The 15,782-nt window shown below is 33.9% G+C and overlaps 2 protein-coding genes across 2 annotated transcripts; one reads left to right on the forward strand and one right to left on the reverse strand.

Moving 5' to 3' along the window:
- The first annotated feature begins 625 nt into the window (after positions 1 to 625).
- On the forward strand, positions 626 to 6,402 carry LOC137817662 (polyamine oxidase 2-like). Its single transcript, XM_068620921.1, has 10 exons — positions 626 to 995; positions 2,328 to 2,440; positions 3,233 to 3,321; positions 3,428 to 3,541; positions 3,729 to 3,816; positions 3,941 to 4,026; positions 4,119 to 4,221; positions 4,914 to 5,011; positions 5,100 to 5,529; positions 5,739 to 6,402. Exons 1-10 carry the CDS (start codon positions 956 to 958, stop codon positions 6,045 to 6,047), a joined length of 1,470 nt encoding a protein of 489 aa, XP_068477022.1. The 5' UTR covers positions 626 to 955; the 3' UTR covers positions 6,048 to 6,402.
- A 371-nt stretch (positions 6,403 to 6,773) lies between these two features.
- Positions 6,774 to 10,217, reverse strand: LOC137817661 (protein DETOXIFICATION 41-like). The gene is made up of 8 exons (XM_068620920.1): positions 9,844 to 10,217; positions 8,687 to 9,231; positions 8,028 to 8,114; positions 7,879 to 7,935; positions 7,565 to 7,803; positions 7,309 to 7,427; positions 7,053 to 7,139; positions 6,774 to 6,970 (listed from the first exon to the last, which is right to left on the reverse strand). The coding sequence occupies exons 1-8, from the start codon at positions 10,153 to 10,155 to the stop codon at positions 6,896 to 6,898; spliced, it is 1,521 nt and encodes a 506-aa protein (XP_068477021.1). The 5' UTR covers positions 10,156 to 10,217; the 3' UTR covers positions 6,774 to 6,895.
- Between the last annotated feature and the right edge of the window lie 5,565 nt (positions 10,218 to 15,782).

Below are 15,782 nucleotides of genomic sequence, written 5' to 3' on the forward strand. Positions count from 1 at the left end.
ACGCAATTATTTTTTTATTTAATTTAGTGTGAGGCATCTGTAAATAAAATCATCACTGTGTGCCACATAATTTGTTACGTAATCTCAAGTTAACATCGTTCAGTAAATTTAATAAAAAAAAACAAATTGTATATTTTTTAAAAAACTTAGGATAAATTAATTTTTTTAAAAACTACTATAATAAATGTACCTTTAACCTTTAGTATAGGAAAAAAATAATTAGACTTTTTTTATTATAATAGAAATATGAAATATGTCGATATTTATTATTATTTAAAAACACCATCTATTAATTATAAACTAACCAATAAATATTTAAATAATATGATTAAAAAAAGCATAAAAGTGATTAAAGAGAATGAGTTGCAAATTACAATATAAATAACTCCAACCCCTTGTGATGTCTTAATCAGATCTTGATCACTCATCATACGAAGGCGACGCGTAGCAAAAGTACCCTCGCGCACGTTCCAAATTACAATAAAAAACGTAAACCACGTGTCCGTTTTCCATAGGATGTCCTCCTCACGCGCCCAGCCGCGCTTGAAAAAATGGAATAGTTCGGCTGAGACGAACGACGAACGTGACGAACCTACTCTATAAAATCAAACGAATCTTGTTTTCCGAAATCACAACTCAAGCTTCTCTCTCTAAAATCTACTCTCTCTCTCTCTAAAATTTTCTCACATTTTCTCTCTCTTGAAAATCTTTTTAGCTTCCAGAACCTTCCGCCTCATCGATTCGATTTTTCTCGGAAACTCGAATCGATATCGTGGCTCGAGCTGCATGAATTGGTTCGTGAAGCTGGATTCGTCGTCTTCAAACTTGAATTCCAATCACCTCGTTGCGTGTTTACTGATTTTCTTCCTCCATTTCTCGCCTCAATCGCTCTCTTTCTCGTCGAATTTCGTCGCCGAATTCTTCACTAACAATAATCCGATTTTTGGTTCCGATTATGGAGTCCAGAAATAAGCGTAGTCCTCAATTAACCAGAGGTTTGCTTTTAATCGATTTTTCGGTTTCTGAATTTTTTATATTATTCTGTGCTTTTCTCCAATGTCGGTGGTGACTGCTTTTGCTCCTGATTTATATATAGTGATAGTAGTGGTGGTGAGGAATGAAAAGAAGGTTTTTAATTTTTTTAATTCGTGCTGCGGTTTGATTGGAGAGATTAAAAAGCGTGTCAGTAACAGTGGGAGGCACGTGTTCGTCTACCAGACGCAAAGCTGTAGGCTTTTTTTTGGATAATTTATTTTACACTTAAAATTAAATTAAAGTAGCTATAACAAAGCTTCTAAAAATATTTTTGAAAAAAAAGTAATTTCTGTATTTTATGTATTGTTTTCCGAAAACTTTTGGATAGAAGTAATTTGTGTATTTTTAGTTTTAGAAAACCCAGTTTATAAGATGCGATTTAGATTTTTAAACTAAATAAAAATACTAGAGGACAACTTAGTCCATGAGAGAGAGAGAGAGAGAGAGATGCAGGAATAGTAAGTATTTTTATAGATGTGTTTCCATATTTTATTATTTTCCTTCAGATTGAATACCCAAAATGTAATTTTTGTAGTTCAACAATTCATCTATTTTAGTCTTATATGTATATATATCGTTTTAATCCATTTTAATTTTTATGCATATTATTTTAATTTCTTTTAGTTTCTATTCTTTGAGTTTAGAAATTATTAATTTTTACAATAAATACTTTTAGAGTCACATGGTTCATTTCGCTAATATTATTTTTTTTATATATTATACTTTAAATTATAGAAAAGTGGTTTACTTTTAGTATTATATTGTCTTTTAATTATTTATAACAATTTCTCTTAGTTTTATAATAATTCTTTTGCAGAATACATTAGTTCATAGTCTAAAGTGTTTAGACTCACATTATGCACGCGGCGATTTATTTATTTATTTATTTTTATATTAAGGTTATTGTTTTGTGTGCAACAGATGTATACACCAAACCTCACTTACGTGATTTCATGGTTTGCGAACTGAGTGTTATTTATTTTTTTGAAAGTGAAACTATGAGTGTTTTTTGGTAAGGGAATGACGTTTGGAAATGATTTTGATTTTTTTTTTTTCTACCATATTTTACACTAAAGTAGGCCAAAAGAAATGTTCGTATGAGGACAGAGAGAATTGTAAGATAAGATATATAATGTAAAGAGAAGAGGTAAGGAGAGAAAAAATTATTTGAATTGATATATAATACACCCATGATCACTCTTGTATTAGAAGTTGAGGGAATAATTTCAAAGTGGAATTAATGTTATGGACCGTTCGATCATATTTTCTTTCTTTTTCCCCTTTTCTTGTAGCTCTTTGCTATGGAAACAGCAAGCAGGAGGGGAGGTCACCATCTGTTATTGTTGTTGGTGGTGGCATGGCTGGGGTTGCTGCTGCCCGTGCACTTCATGATGCTTCGTTTCAGGTAACAACTGTGTGCTAGTTTAATTATATGGATATTAAGAATATTTGTTAAACCTGTATACTTTAATGAAAAACAGTACTTTATATGACAAAAAATGAATGCAGTTTTATAGGTATTTTTGGGCCTGATCTCCAATCACAATAAGGGTTTTACTTCTGCTAATCTATGTTAAACTTCAATGCAAGTGGATGCTAGTTTATTGGAGAACACTACCCAAAGAATTTGAAGAACTGCATCTGAATTTTGTTAAGTCCATGAACCGAGTTATTCTAAATAAATATTGTGGGCATAGCAAATGGTTGCTCAGCATTTTCCAGTAGTTTAAGTAGGTTGCATTTTATTTCAGTGAACAAAATTGGTGGGTCAATCCATGATTGTGATTTCCCCTGCTTTGAGTCAATTTATGGGTCATTTGCTGGCGAGCCTGGTTGAATGGCAGCTTGTAATGGTTCGGGGGAAGGGTCCTGGGTGATACTTGCTAGTTTAGAATTGGACTGGTTTTGTACGCACATTTTGGTGAATCAATTTTCACGAAAGGCACGCATGTAGCAAATGAATTGGGGCCACATTTTGTCTTTTATTTTGATGAACCTGATAGAATTTTATGTGTTTGGGCGAATGATGCAAGTCATGAAGTGGCAAAATAATTTAACTTTTAAGCTAAGGATTGTGTTTTTGTGTTGGTTCTAGTCGAAACTTGAACTGCTTTATGTTTGTATTGTCAATAGTTAAACTATTAATATGCATTTTCATATTTGAGGGACTAAATGTTGTTTTTTCAAATTTTGTTAGGTTGTTCTCTTAGAGTCAAGGGAAAGAATTGGTGGCCGAATTCACACTGATTACTCATTTGGTTTTCCTGTTGACCTGGGAGCCTCATGGTAAGGCTTATTTTCTGATAATTTTATCATGTTTATGTTTTAGCGAGAATGCAGAATTTGTCCATTACTTTCCATGTTTGAGAAATAAAAGTTACACACTATTCAGGTTGCATGGAGTTTCCAAGGAAAACCCACTGGCTTCTGTCATTGGGAGGCTGGGGCTACCCCTTTATCGTACGAGTGGAGATAACTCCGTACTTTACGACCATGATTTGGAGAGGTAAGTACTTAGATTTTCATGATTTATTAATATTATATAGCAAACTCTGTCACACTTGCATAGTATGTATGATCATTGATTTCAAATAACATTTGGCAACATGTTTTAATATATTAGCTGGTCATTTTGCATGGTGGAAATTACTATAGACTACTTTTCTTTACTGAAATTCATCAAATTCTTGCAGCTATGCACTTTTTGATACGGATGGGAATCAGGTTCCCCAAGAGTTGGTAACAAAAGTAGGTGGAATATTTGAGACAATTTTAGAGGAGGTAATTAATATTTTTTATTAATTTCCTACTTATATTTTACCTAATAAACTCTATTTTCATAGTTTGAAGAAATTTTTTAGGCACAAATTGCATCTCTAAACGATCATTTGATTACTAAATGCAGACAAATAAAATAAGAGAAGAATTCAGTGAAGACATGTCCGTATTTCGTGGTCTTTCAATTGTTTTGGATAGGAAGCCTGAATTAAGGTTATTATGGACATAAGAAATAATTTCTTTGGCACCATTATTACTCTTTTAGGCCTAGTAATTGATAAGATTTCTTCATCTCGTGAATCCAGGTTGGAGGGCCTTGCTCATAAGGTGCTTCAGTGGTATTTGTGCAGAATGGAGGGTTGGTTTGCTGCAGATTCTGATACTATTTCACTGAAAGAATGGGACCAGGTAATTTCAACAAATCAAGTTGACAATGTTGTTTGTATTAGTGGTCTAGTTCCAAATCCCCCATCCTTCCACCCACCCCAATTTACGCACTGAATGATCTATTCTCTTTGGTCTTGCATACAGGTAGTGAAAGAAATAGTTTGTAAAGTCGTCTCATAGCCAGGTGCATGAGTCTTCAACATGCAGCCTTTCTATGACCGATAATCATGTAAATGTGTTTCCTGATCTACATATAGGAGTATGTATCTGATTGAAACCCTTTTGCACCTTAATAAGTCATCTTAAGGCAAATTGCATGATATACAATTAAATGAATGACGGCTGCCTAAGATTTGAAACTAGTGTCAATTTAATATATAATACAATACAGTCATTATAACATTTTTCCTCCACTATAAATGGGTGGTTCATTTCTGTTAAAGTGGTTGGAGTGGGATGAGTAGGAATCCTATATCATCTGAATATACCATCATATTGCATGAATTATTAAAAGGTGGTCTCAACCTTTATGAGATGTAGGGTTCAAAATTGTTATGCACTTTATACCGGCCTGCCATAAAGTTTGTTGAAAAAGAATCTATATTATAAATACACAACCTTTTTTACCCTAATTATAGCATCTTACATGAAACTCTTTAAGTAACACGTAATCTATTTTTTTCTTCGTAATTACTTATGTCCTGTACTTACAGGAGGTGCTTCTCCCTGGTGGTCATGGTCTAATGGTCAGGGGCTACTTGCCTGTTATAAATACCTTAGCCAAGGGTCTTGATATTCGCTTGGGACACAGGTAGATACTATTTTTAGTTATTATTTTAGATTAGTATGTACTATTTTGTGTAATTAATTCTCTGACCTTGGTGATGCCCCTTTTTCAGGGTCACAAAAGTAATTAGGCGATATAATGGCGTAAAGGTAACAGTGGAAAATGGTAAAACATTTTTTGCTGATGCTGCCATTATTGCTGTTCCTCTTGGGGTGCTTAAAGCAAAGAGAATACAGTTTGAGCCTAAACTCCCAGACTGGAAGGAAGCTGCCATTGCTGATCTTGGAATTGGACTTGAGAACAAAATCATCTTACACTTTGAAAATGTGTTTTGGCCTAATGTGGAGTTCTTGGGAGTAGTTTCTGATACATCTTATGGATGCAGCTATTTCCTTAATCTCCACAAGGCCGCAGGTCATCCTGTCCTTGTTTACATGCCTTCTGGGCGGCTTGCCAAAGACATCGAAAAGATGTCTGATGAAGCAGCTGCCAACTTCGCTTTCATGCAGCTCCAGAAGATTCTTCCAGATGCTTCTTCACCGGTACTCATATTAATTTTGCCTGTTACTAGTTTCACTTTTAGTCTGCAACATAAAAGAAACGAATGCTTCAATCTCTAGTAGTACATTGTCTAAGCTACATAAAGCATAGTCTATCTGTCCTTCCATTTTTTTACAAGTGTATGACTTTGGTCATTCAATACTTAATACGGTCTATGTATTTTAATTGGTAATTTGATGCCACTCTGCAGATTCACCATCTTGTGTCTCGGTGGGGCTCAGATATAAATTCACTGGGTTCCTATAGCTATGATGCTGTAGGAAAACCCCATGAACTGTTTGAGAGGCTACGAGTCCCAGTGGATAATTTGTTCTTTGCTGGGGAAGCAACTAGTATGAGCTATCCAGGATCTGTTCATGGGGCATTCTCCACCGGAATGATGGCAGCAGAAGATTGCCGGATGCGAGTGCTGGAGCGATATGGAGAGCTTGATTTATTCCAGCCTGTGATGGGAGAAGAGGCTTCCCTGTCTATCCCACTTCAGATATCTCGTATGTAATTTGGCTCACAACACAACTAGTAGACAGAAGCAGAATCTCTGTTTTGTTCTTCACTACGATCTAGCTCTCTCTCTATATACTTAGGCTTGGGTCCCCTTTTGTGTTGCATATCCATAATCAATGTTTGTCATGAAATGGTTATATAAATATTGTGTACCTTAGAGCCTTTGCCATTTCTTTAGTTTTCACCAAGTGCTTCTTAGTTTGAGAATGTCTCTGGACTCATCAACTTTATATTTGCATGCATGATAAAAGTATGTCAATTCGTGTTTTCTCTCGTCTTTTATATAACATTTGTAACAGTGGAACCTGAAATCTTCAAAGAACTGACAACACGTTATTGTATTTTATGGTGATTGTTGTTTCATGCAATAATTTATAGTTTAAATATCTTCCACATGTAGGACTTTATGACACTCAGACATTTCCCAGCTGTGTAAAAATGTTGCCTCGGACACAGACAGGATAATTATAGATTAAGAAGTTTTCAGAAATTTCACATGCAGGAGGCAGTTCTATGATTTTTATCTTTATTCAATTACTTTAATTACGTTACAAAACTTTACACTTGGGCATAAAGGAATTATTAATGCTACAAGTTTCAATCTCATGAATTTTCAATTTTTAACTTGCCCCTCTCGTTTTGTGCACACGTGTGACATATTTATTGAATTTTCAATAATTAACCGCAAGTGGAAGTTGGTTTAGTTCTTTGATAACCAAAATTGTGTGAACTGATATTAAATATAGCAACGAATCAAATGATATTCCCGTGTCCCAAAACAAAATTATTGTGCAGCTAAACAACTTTTTTATTCTAAGCCTGAAGGAAATGAAAAAGAAAATGTTAGTAGTTGGCTATCAAGTGATCTAGGGTCTCATCTTCTGCTGATCTTTTGATGCGAGCAACAGCTTTTTCAACCTACAATTGCGTAGTAAATTGCTTCACTTTGCATGTAACAACCAATTCCTGTAACATTTAGTATTCTTTTAATTTTCGTTACCTCTGCATCCCAATTTGTTCTAGCAGTCAGAATTATTAGAGTTGCTGTTTGTACTAAAACTGCAAAGATCATCCCCCACCAGATACCCTGTAACAAACCCAAATACTAAGAAATAAGTTTTCAGAGAAACTATTCTGGTTACATTTCTACAGATTAAAGTTAACTTCAGGGGAATTTATCTTTTATTAATTTTGTTGAATAGAAATATTTATGAAGAAATTTATTCAGATGTCTATCAGAAATGTTTTGAACTTACAGCTACTCCTAGAGTTGTTTGAAAGCCAAGAACACATCCAACAGTGAGACCAATGACGTAGAAAGAAGCCAGATTCACATAAGCCACAACAGCCTGCCATCCACTTCCAATTGCAACTCCTGAATTTTTCCAAAAGGAAGGATCACAACTAAAAATGATGTGCAAGCATTTTTGTTGGCACTTACATGATATTAATTAATTTTTTTAGCAAAAATTAGTTCATTTTTTAAAGTTTAGTGGGAGTAGATTTTGTTACCTGACAGTATTGGTTGAATGAAGTTTAAGAAAACTGAGATAGCAAGCAGTGGAGTCAAACTAGAAACTTCCTCAATGACTTCAGAGTCGGTAGTGAAAAGCTTGCTCAAAGGCTCCTGGCATATCAAAACAATTGCACAGAAAACTACACTGATGGCAATGCTGATTCCATTCACTACAATGACAGAAAATTTTGCTACTCTTGGATGAGCTGCCCCTAATTCATTGCTGATTCTGACACTACAATCACCCAACTTCTCATTAACACCATTTAAGTTTACTCAAGTTAAATGAGCATTTTTTTCTTACACTAACCTGGTTGCAGCACTTAGACCCAACATAAATTGCAGGTCCCAGTTTAAGTAATTCATACTGAATGAGCATTCATTGACATGGAAATTATGGTCAGATAAGATGAACATTTATTGGCTATACCAATAAAGGATGTTGTCATAATAACATACCAAATGGAAATAGTGTCCACTGAGACTGTAGGATTGGAGATCAACCCAGATAAAAGTATCAGTCCTTGATTATACCATGTCTCCAAACTACATTACAATGTATATTTAGCTTGTCAAATAAATAAACTATGTGAACATCAGGGTCTGTATGGATTTTTTTTTTCTTGTTTTCAATTCTGATTTTAACTTATAGTTACAAAACTACCATCTATTTTCACTCTGGGTTGTCTTGATAACATTCCACAGGTAATGGTGATAATAACATTTTCGTGTTTTCACTAAATAAATCACTGAAAAGAGTGTACAAAGTGAAAACAAAAGTGCTATTTTTGTAAGGACAAATTTTAGATACAGTTTTTTTCAAGTATTTTATGTGTTACTGTTCAATTAGAAATAAAGTTGTCTCAGTACCTTATTCTGATTTTTAAAAGCAAACTTTTACTGTGCAGATTACTGATATAGAAATTCAATTCTGATTAGGAGGTAACAAAAAAATACTTAAAAAACTAGATCTAAGTTTTGTACCTTTTCTAATTATTAGTAAAAGTAGAAAATGTTTTCTCAAATCAAACAAACTCCAAGAGATGCACTTCAAAAGAAATATTTGTGTTGTTTGTGTGAGCAAGAGGGTGAGAATTAGGTGGATTTTTGGTCTATACCACAGCATCCAAGCATAAGCAGCTGTGAGTTTGAAATAAGGCCAAATTCCTTTGAAAGCTTTCACAGTGAGGCCACCCCAAGTTTGCTTACATCTTGGGCTAAGAATGATGTATAGCCCATTCAACAAGACAAGAAGCCACCAAGAGATGCTGAGAGTAAGGGCAGCCCCAACAAGTCCATAGTCCAAAACAAAGACAACCAACCAACTGAGAAGAACATGCAGAAGGAACACCCCAATTGACATGAATGCAAGAGGGTTCACAATGTTCTGTGCTTGGAGGAACCTCTGCATAGGGCAGGATACTGCAAATGCATAGAGTTGAAGAATGATTCCTCGTGCAAAAACTTGACCTTTCTCTGCTATGCTCTCTGACTGACCAATGGCTTTCAGAAATGACCCTGAGAACCAATAGAGAAATGTGAGAATCACTGCAGCTCCCAAGTGTAAGATGATTGCTCTTTGCAATATGATGCCCATTGCTGAGTATTTTCTTGCCCCATATGCTTGCCCACACACAGTTTGCACTGCACTTGCCATCCCCAACTGTTTAAGCAGAATTCAACAACCACTTTCACAGATTGAATATACAAAACTGAGCGCAAGTTGCATACAAAGAAATTTTCCCTCCATGAAACATACACAAACATTAGCATAATAGTCTCTATTAATACTTGAAATTTATTGAAATCACCAAATTTGAGAATCTCACTCACTTCTTATTTACTAAACTCATTCATTTTTGTAATTTCTAATTACTGTTAACACATAACAGTGTTAAGAAAATATAGTGAAAATGAGTTGTTATCACTTCTGGTAACAGATATACATCAGGACAATGTGCAAAATGAAAGTCATAAACTAATTCTATTGTAAAATTGAAAGTAAGGACTCACATTTCTTCTTCTTCATACTGACTCCTATCCAAATATGACCCCACTTTCACTACTTGTAATACTTTAGTAGGCATATTAGCCATGTATTTGATAACTGAGTAAGAAGCAACTTTAGAAATTTTCATAAATTGATGTTGAAGCAATAGATTGTAGAACCACCCCAAATCAAAGTACATTTATGAAAAAGTAGTAATAAAACCAAGCTCACTCAAAATGACAGGTTAGGTAAAAGTTTAAGAGGATATAAACCAAGGAAGCATACCATAATCCCATAAGCAAGACCCTGAATTCCAACAATGGCTATGGATGCCCCAGCAAGCTCAAGAGGCCCCAAGTGCCCAGTGAACATCAAGGTGACAAAGCTTAGCATGTAGTTGAAAATGGAGACAAGAATGGAGGCCCAAGAGAGTAGCCAGATGAGCCTTGACTCCCAAGCAACAAGTTGAGGCCACCATCTCAACTCAATGGACCTATGTTTCAAGAAGTCTTCAATGGTGTCTGATGACAAGTCTGGAATGTGTGAGTGTGAATGAAGACCAAGTAGAAGTGGTTGGTAACCTGATTCTGAGTTCATGCTTGTTACCTCCAAAAGAAAGGAAAGAGGAATTGGTAGTAGTATAGTGGAACAGTGTGAATGCTACATGTGAGATTTTGTTCTACCAACCATTCTTCTTCTTCGCACTTACCTAATATGCAGACATGTGGATCAAACTACCCCCAACCAGAACAATATTTTCCTCACAACATTCTTTAAAATGAGTAACGTTTGTTTTTTAAACGGGTAAGTATTATTTTCGTCGATATAATTTTACACAAAATTAAATTTTGTTATTAATCTAAACTTTACACTTTCCGAATACTTGTAACCTAAATACTTATAGTAAAAAAATTATGGAACTAAATTTTTGTTAAAACTTTTTTACATGATAAAAAATTATCGATATGAACTAAGGTGTAAAAATATTTCATACTGACTCATTATTCATGTGGATCTTATAATGATCCTGCCTGTTGACCAAAACGCTGGAGCTTTGCCTCGTCAGACTTGGATCGACTTCTGCGCCGCGTCAACCTCCGTCTTTCACCGCGATTCACCTCAAGAACCTGCAAAAGAACAGAATGGCGCCGCTGCAGCCGATCACACTCCGACGCCCAAGTCAGCGACTGAACCACCAATTACTAAGAGTAAAACTCAAGAACTCTCAAGGAACCGTGCAATGTTCTCTCTCAGTATACTCAAGACTCGCAAGCGTAAAGAAGACAATCTGAACGTGCGTACCTCAGAAGTTCGTTGGAAACTCTTATATACCTGGATACTTTCTCTCTCCTGGCAGTTACACATCTGGACACGTGGCTCGCATCCAGCTGTACACGTGCCATCATCTGGAGCATCCTTGACTTGGGCGCTACTTCTGACTCTTCTTTGGCTAAGTTACTTATGCATGATACTACTCAGTGCATAGTTGCCTTGGAGCGTGATCTCTTCTGGATGGCGAGTTCGGGTGCCTTCGTACACACCTTCCCTGTGGTCTTGCCGGTCGCCTTCATGATCTGCACCACCTGTTTCACCGTATATGCTCAAGTAAGCTGTTCCCCGACCTCATCCTCTGGCCAGCTGGGAAGTGTCTATCTGCCTTTATCTTCGGCGATGTCCTTGTTTAGGCGATCTCTAATCACTTGGTCGCCTGGGTTTACATCTGGCGACTTCACCTTCAACCCGGTGACCGCCGGTTCTGGTGTGCTGGAGATCGGAGCACGCCAACTTAATAACTGGCGACTACACGAGCCCCCCGACTTCCTTCCCTTCTGCCAGCCAGGCGTCCCATCAACACGCCTATACAGTAGCTTGATGCCACGTCATCATTTCCGACTACCAGGGCGGTACACAATATTATAATACACTACAAGAGTATAAAAACTCGTCCTAATTTAATAGTTTTTTTACTATAAAGTTTAAAATTTGAACAAGACAGAAATTTCAGTTTAAACTAAAAAAAAAAATTAATCCTTTTAAGTTAGTTGTATAAAAGTATTCATAAGAAGTATAAATTATACAATTTATTTAATTACTTATTATAATATTGTCTAATCAATCTTAATATAAAACTGAAACCTTGTAACATATTATATGAACTTAGAGGTTTTATTATAATTTTAACTTTATATATATATAATATATATATATATATATAATTTTGTGAAATATGTAATATATGTTTTGTTAAATCTGAAATTATGTCCCAATTTTTTTTACATAATTTGGATCCCTATTATTTTTCTAAATTTTTAGTTTTAGTCCCAGATTACTTTTACATAATACCTTAATTTTAATTATATGCAACTTTGTTCAATTTTCGGTTTTAAAAATGTTTAATGTTACACTTAACATTGAATAATTAGGTTATTTGATCTTATAACTTGAAAAATAAATTAAAGATATTTAATTTATTAGTGTAAAAATAATATTAAGAAATTATATCTTTTAGATATAATAATAATATTTAGTAAATTTGCTATTCTCATTCAATTTGGACTCAACTATCCTTAAAAATAAAAACTTGATTTCGTTTCTAAAACGTAAGAAAAAGTTAATTTGATATGAGAAAAAAATCTTTCTTTTAGAATGAGTTGAGGTTACACTTCTTATAATGTGATGAATAATATTATTATATAGACTTTTAGAAACTTCTATTAAGGATATAAGATATGAATAATGATAGCCAATTTATTTAGTCTTTATTTTCATATGATCACCAATTAATGTGGTGATATAATAAGTGACCTATAAGATATTCGAGTTAAAATTTAAGTATGTCATACACAAACTTCTAAATTTGAAATTCAAATAAAACACATTGTTAAGCAGGTAGATAATTTTTTTATGTTTGGACCGTCGTCTTTTTTTATTATAATGGTTTAATAAACTTTTAAAAAATTGTGCAAGCTTGAGCTTTTAATAATAAAGTTTAAATTGTTATCTTTATGATATGTATTTGATAGTAGTATTTTTATTCAATTCGTCAAATAATGAGTCTATATGCTAATATTTATGGGTAATATTAAAATGTAACATTAATTTTATTAATAAGATGTTTCACTAATTCCAGAATGACAATATTTTTGGGCTACTAACATTTGCTTATTGAGAATTGTCTCTAAACGTCTTGAAAAGTAGATGGAAAGATGTCACCTTTAGAGAGGTCATTTTGTCTTAAATTATGTCATATAAACTAAGGGTGTATATTTTTCCATTCTCACATTGCTCATTTGCTTGGTCTATACCCATACGAAAAACAAACAAATTTTTAACACCGTAATTAACCAAAATAATAAACAATAGTTTTATAATTCTAAAATAACTAAGTTAAACACACGTTACTATTATATATTATATAAGTTCGAACTACACTAAATATATAAGTTTATCACTACAAGAAAATATTTTACAGTCTCCAATACTCTAAATATATAATCTTTTTCATCCCTATCAAGCTCTTCCTTAGATGAAAAGTGTGCATTATTAAATTGGCATAAAAAACTATATTATCAATATCAAATGTATCTAGAGTTAGATGAGTTGAACTGGTCCAAAATATGTCAATATTTTCATCATCCACTTCCCCTTGAACTTATTCAACCTCAACATTTTCACCATATTTAGTTATCCATTCATCATCGGACTTTAATATCATCAAAATGAGAGAGCTACAAATTTTTTTAATTTTTTTGTTTTTTTAGCTTCAATTTATACATTACATAAACCAAGTCATTTATTTATTTTTATATAAACAATTTCTTCCTTTTGTATGAACATATATACAAATATGAAATTTTAAAACTACACTAACCAAATAAAGAAAATTAAAAACCACAAAGAACTTGAAAATGTTGTGTTATTATTTCAAATAGCTCCAATTACGCTCACACTATAAGAACTGCAAGTTAAGCACAAAACTTGAATAAAAAAAATTTCTTCAACTCTGGAGTTCCATCCCCAAACATCTCCCATCATTCTCCTGGAAATATAACTTTCCTAAAACATTTTGTATCTTCTATAGAAAAATGTACTCTAACATAATGAAAGTATATAAGTTGCAAATTATTTTTTTCCTTTCTAAAACATCCTTAACCAATATTCTCATGCATACATTCAACCCTTCTTTTACATCAAAATCATTATTTCTTAATAAGGTAATATGTAGCCACAAGTAAAGGTCTATGAAATTTATTATCCCACCTCTCATCAATTATTTTTCAAGTAGGTTCATAACAATGAAAATACCTATGATATTATGCTAGCCAGAAATAATTAAACAAATAAATAATTAAAATTTAAAAGATAAAAGGTTTATGAATTTTACCTTTTTTGCAATTTTATTAAAGTTAAATTTGATTTTCTTTTTGTACAATTCATCTCCTCATATATGAAATTCATTGTGAGTTTTATATTTGAATTCATTAGTTGAAGAACCACCATTAGAAGGGTAGCGACTTTGAGGCAAGTGATTACATTCTTCCAAAATCGACTATCTAATGTCACATATTAAAGTTCCAAAACTTGCTTGTTTTTCATTCTCGAAATCTAAACAAGTTCATCAATGATGCTTTCAATTCATGAAAAATGCTAGAGTTAAAAAAGCTATGGAAATTAACTATTGAATTTGATTAAGAAAAGGATAGGAAACTTCTTAAAAAATAATATTATTTTTATTTATTTATTTTAATTATATATTAATATAAAAATTAATTAATTATTACAAATTTATTTAACTATTTAAAAGAATATTCCAATAGTTAAGAAAGAATTAAAAAAAATAAGAAATCATAAGATTACATTTAATGAATGTAACCATTAAATAAAGGATAAGAGAGAGAATAGAGAAATGGGATTTGTAGCAATGGAATATAAGTAATTCTAATTTTAGTGTGTTACTTTAATAAAGGGTAAAGGGAGTGAGATTAAGCTCTTTTTATATTAATCTTAATAAACTTATCTATGCTTTATTTGAATTATATATTATTCCGTTTGTACTATCTGGATAGGATAATCAAGTTCGTCAAATAACCGACCTGATAGTCAATAAGGGGATTAGTCAATTTGGAACGATGACCTAGCAGATCATGCGGAGTTGTTCGATCTAGTAGGACTATGAAGGTCAGCTAAAATGTTGCTTAAATAAAAGACTTGCTAAAATAAAGGAGCTCAGGTAAGATATCTGGATAAAGCAGCACCAAGACATTCCTGAAAAGAAGGGGGTATTCTCGGAAGGGTAGAGATGATCTAAGTCGTGCAATAGAGGAAGACAATGTAGACAACATGAGAAAGAACGTGGAGGCGAAACTACAACAACTAATCCAAAAAAAAAAATAAGGGTGAGAGGGAGCTACAAAGAGGAACAAAAGGAAAAGAAAAGGGTAAGCATTCGTAAAAGGTCTTCGAGCAAGCCTTTTCAGTGACTCGTTGATCCGAAATCGGGCCGAGTCGCTGGCAGAAATATGAGAAAGAGTGGCAATTCACATCGAAGCAGGGGAAGCAAGAAGGAGAAAAGGAGTGAACGAGCTTCAAAAGCAGGGAAGATATAAGGACAACTCACACACGACTAGAATGAAAGTACGTCCCGTACGTGGCTAAAAGCAGCCCGATAAGAAGTCATCCCACTAAGTACGATCAAATCGAACCCAAGTTCGACACAACACTAAAATCACTCTTAAGCAAAGATGATGTGGTGAAAAGACTTCAATTTCCTCAAAAGACCGGTCATGTATTAGGCCCAAGAAGAGAGGTTGGGTGCCAATTCCATCATGCCCGTGCCACGACACAGAGAGATGTCTGACCTTGAAATATGAGCTTGTTAAACTAGTTAAAAAAAGATTTTCTAATGAAATATCTCAAAAGTTTTGATATCGATCGAAAGAGGGGAAACCAATCGCAAGAGCACAACCATGAAATTCTTGTGCTGGGGGATCGGAATACAACAACTGGTGGATTTTCGGGTGGGGGGACTTCTTCATCTGCTCGGAAGCAATACTTGAGGTCGGTATTATCCTTACAGACTCGGTCACCCCTTGTAGTTCCTTCTCTTTGTTTCACCCCTACAGATCTGTAAGATGTGTACCCCCATGAGAACGACCCCGTGGTACTCTTAGTTGTCACCATGGGGTGTAATGTACATCGAGTGTTGGTTGACGAAAGAAGCTCTG

The sequence above is a fragment of the Phaseolus vulgaris genome, unplaced genomic scaffold, assembly GCF_000499845.2.
Source record: "Phaseolus vulgaris cultivar G19833 unplaced genomic scaffold, P. vulgaris v2.0 scaffold_477, whole genome shotgun sequence".
Taxonomy (NCBI): Eukaryota; Viridiplantae; Streptophyta; class Magnoliopsida; order Fabales; family Fabaceae; genus Phaseolus; species Phaseolus vulgaris.

Excerpts from the sequence above, each read along its gene's own strand:
- LOC137817662 (XM_068620921.1), top strand. The coding sequence starts at position 956 with ATGGAGTCCAGAAATAAGCGTAGTCCTCAATTAACCAGAG. Across the intron at positions 4,027-4,118 it reads GATAGGAAGCCTGAATTAAG|GTTGGAGGGCCTTGCTCATA; the intron begins GTTATTATGGAC and ends TCGTGAATCCAG. Across the intron at positions 5,530-5,738 it reads TTCCAGATGCTTCTTCACCG|ATTCACCATCTTGTGTCTCG; the intron begins GTACTCATATTA and ends GCCACTCTGCAG.
- LOC137817661 (XM_068620920.1), bottom strand. The coding sequence starts at position 10,155 with ATGAACTCAGAATCAGGTTACCAACCACTTCTACTTGGTCTTCATTCA. Across the intron at positions 7,804-7,878 it reads GGTCTAAGTGCTGCAACCAG|TGTCAGAATCAGCAATGAAT; the intron begins GTTAGTGTAAGA and ends GGGTGATTGTAG. Across the intron at positions 7,428-7,564 it reads CATTCAACCAATACTGTCAG|GAGTTGCAATTGGAAGTGGA; the intron begins GTAACAAAATCT and ends GGAAAAATTCAG.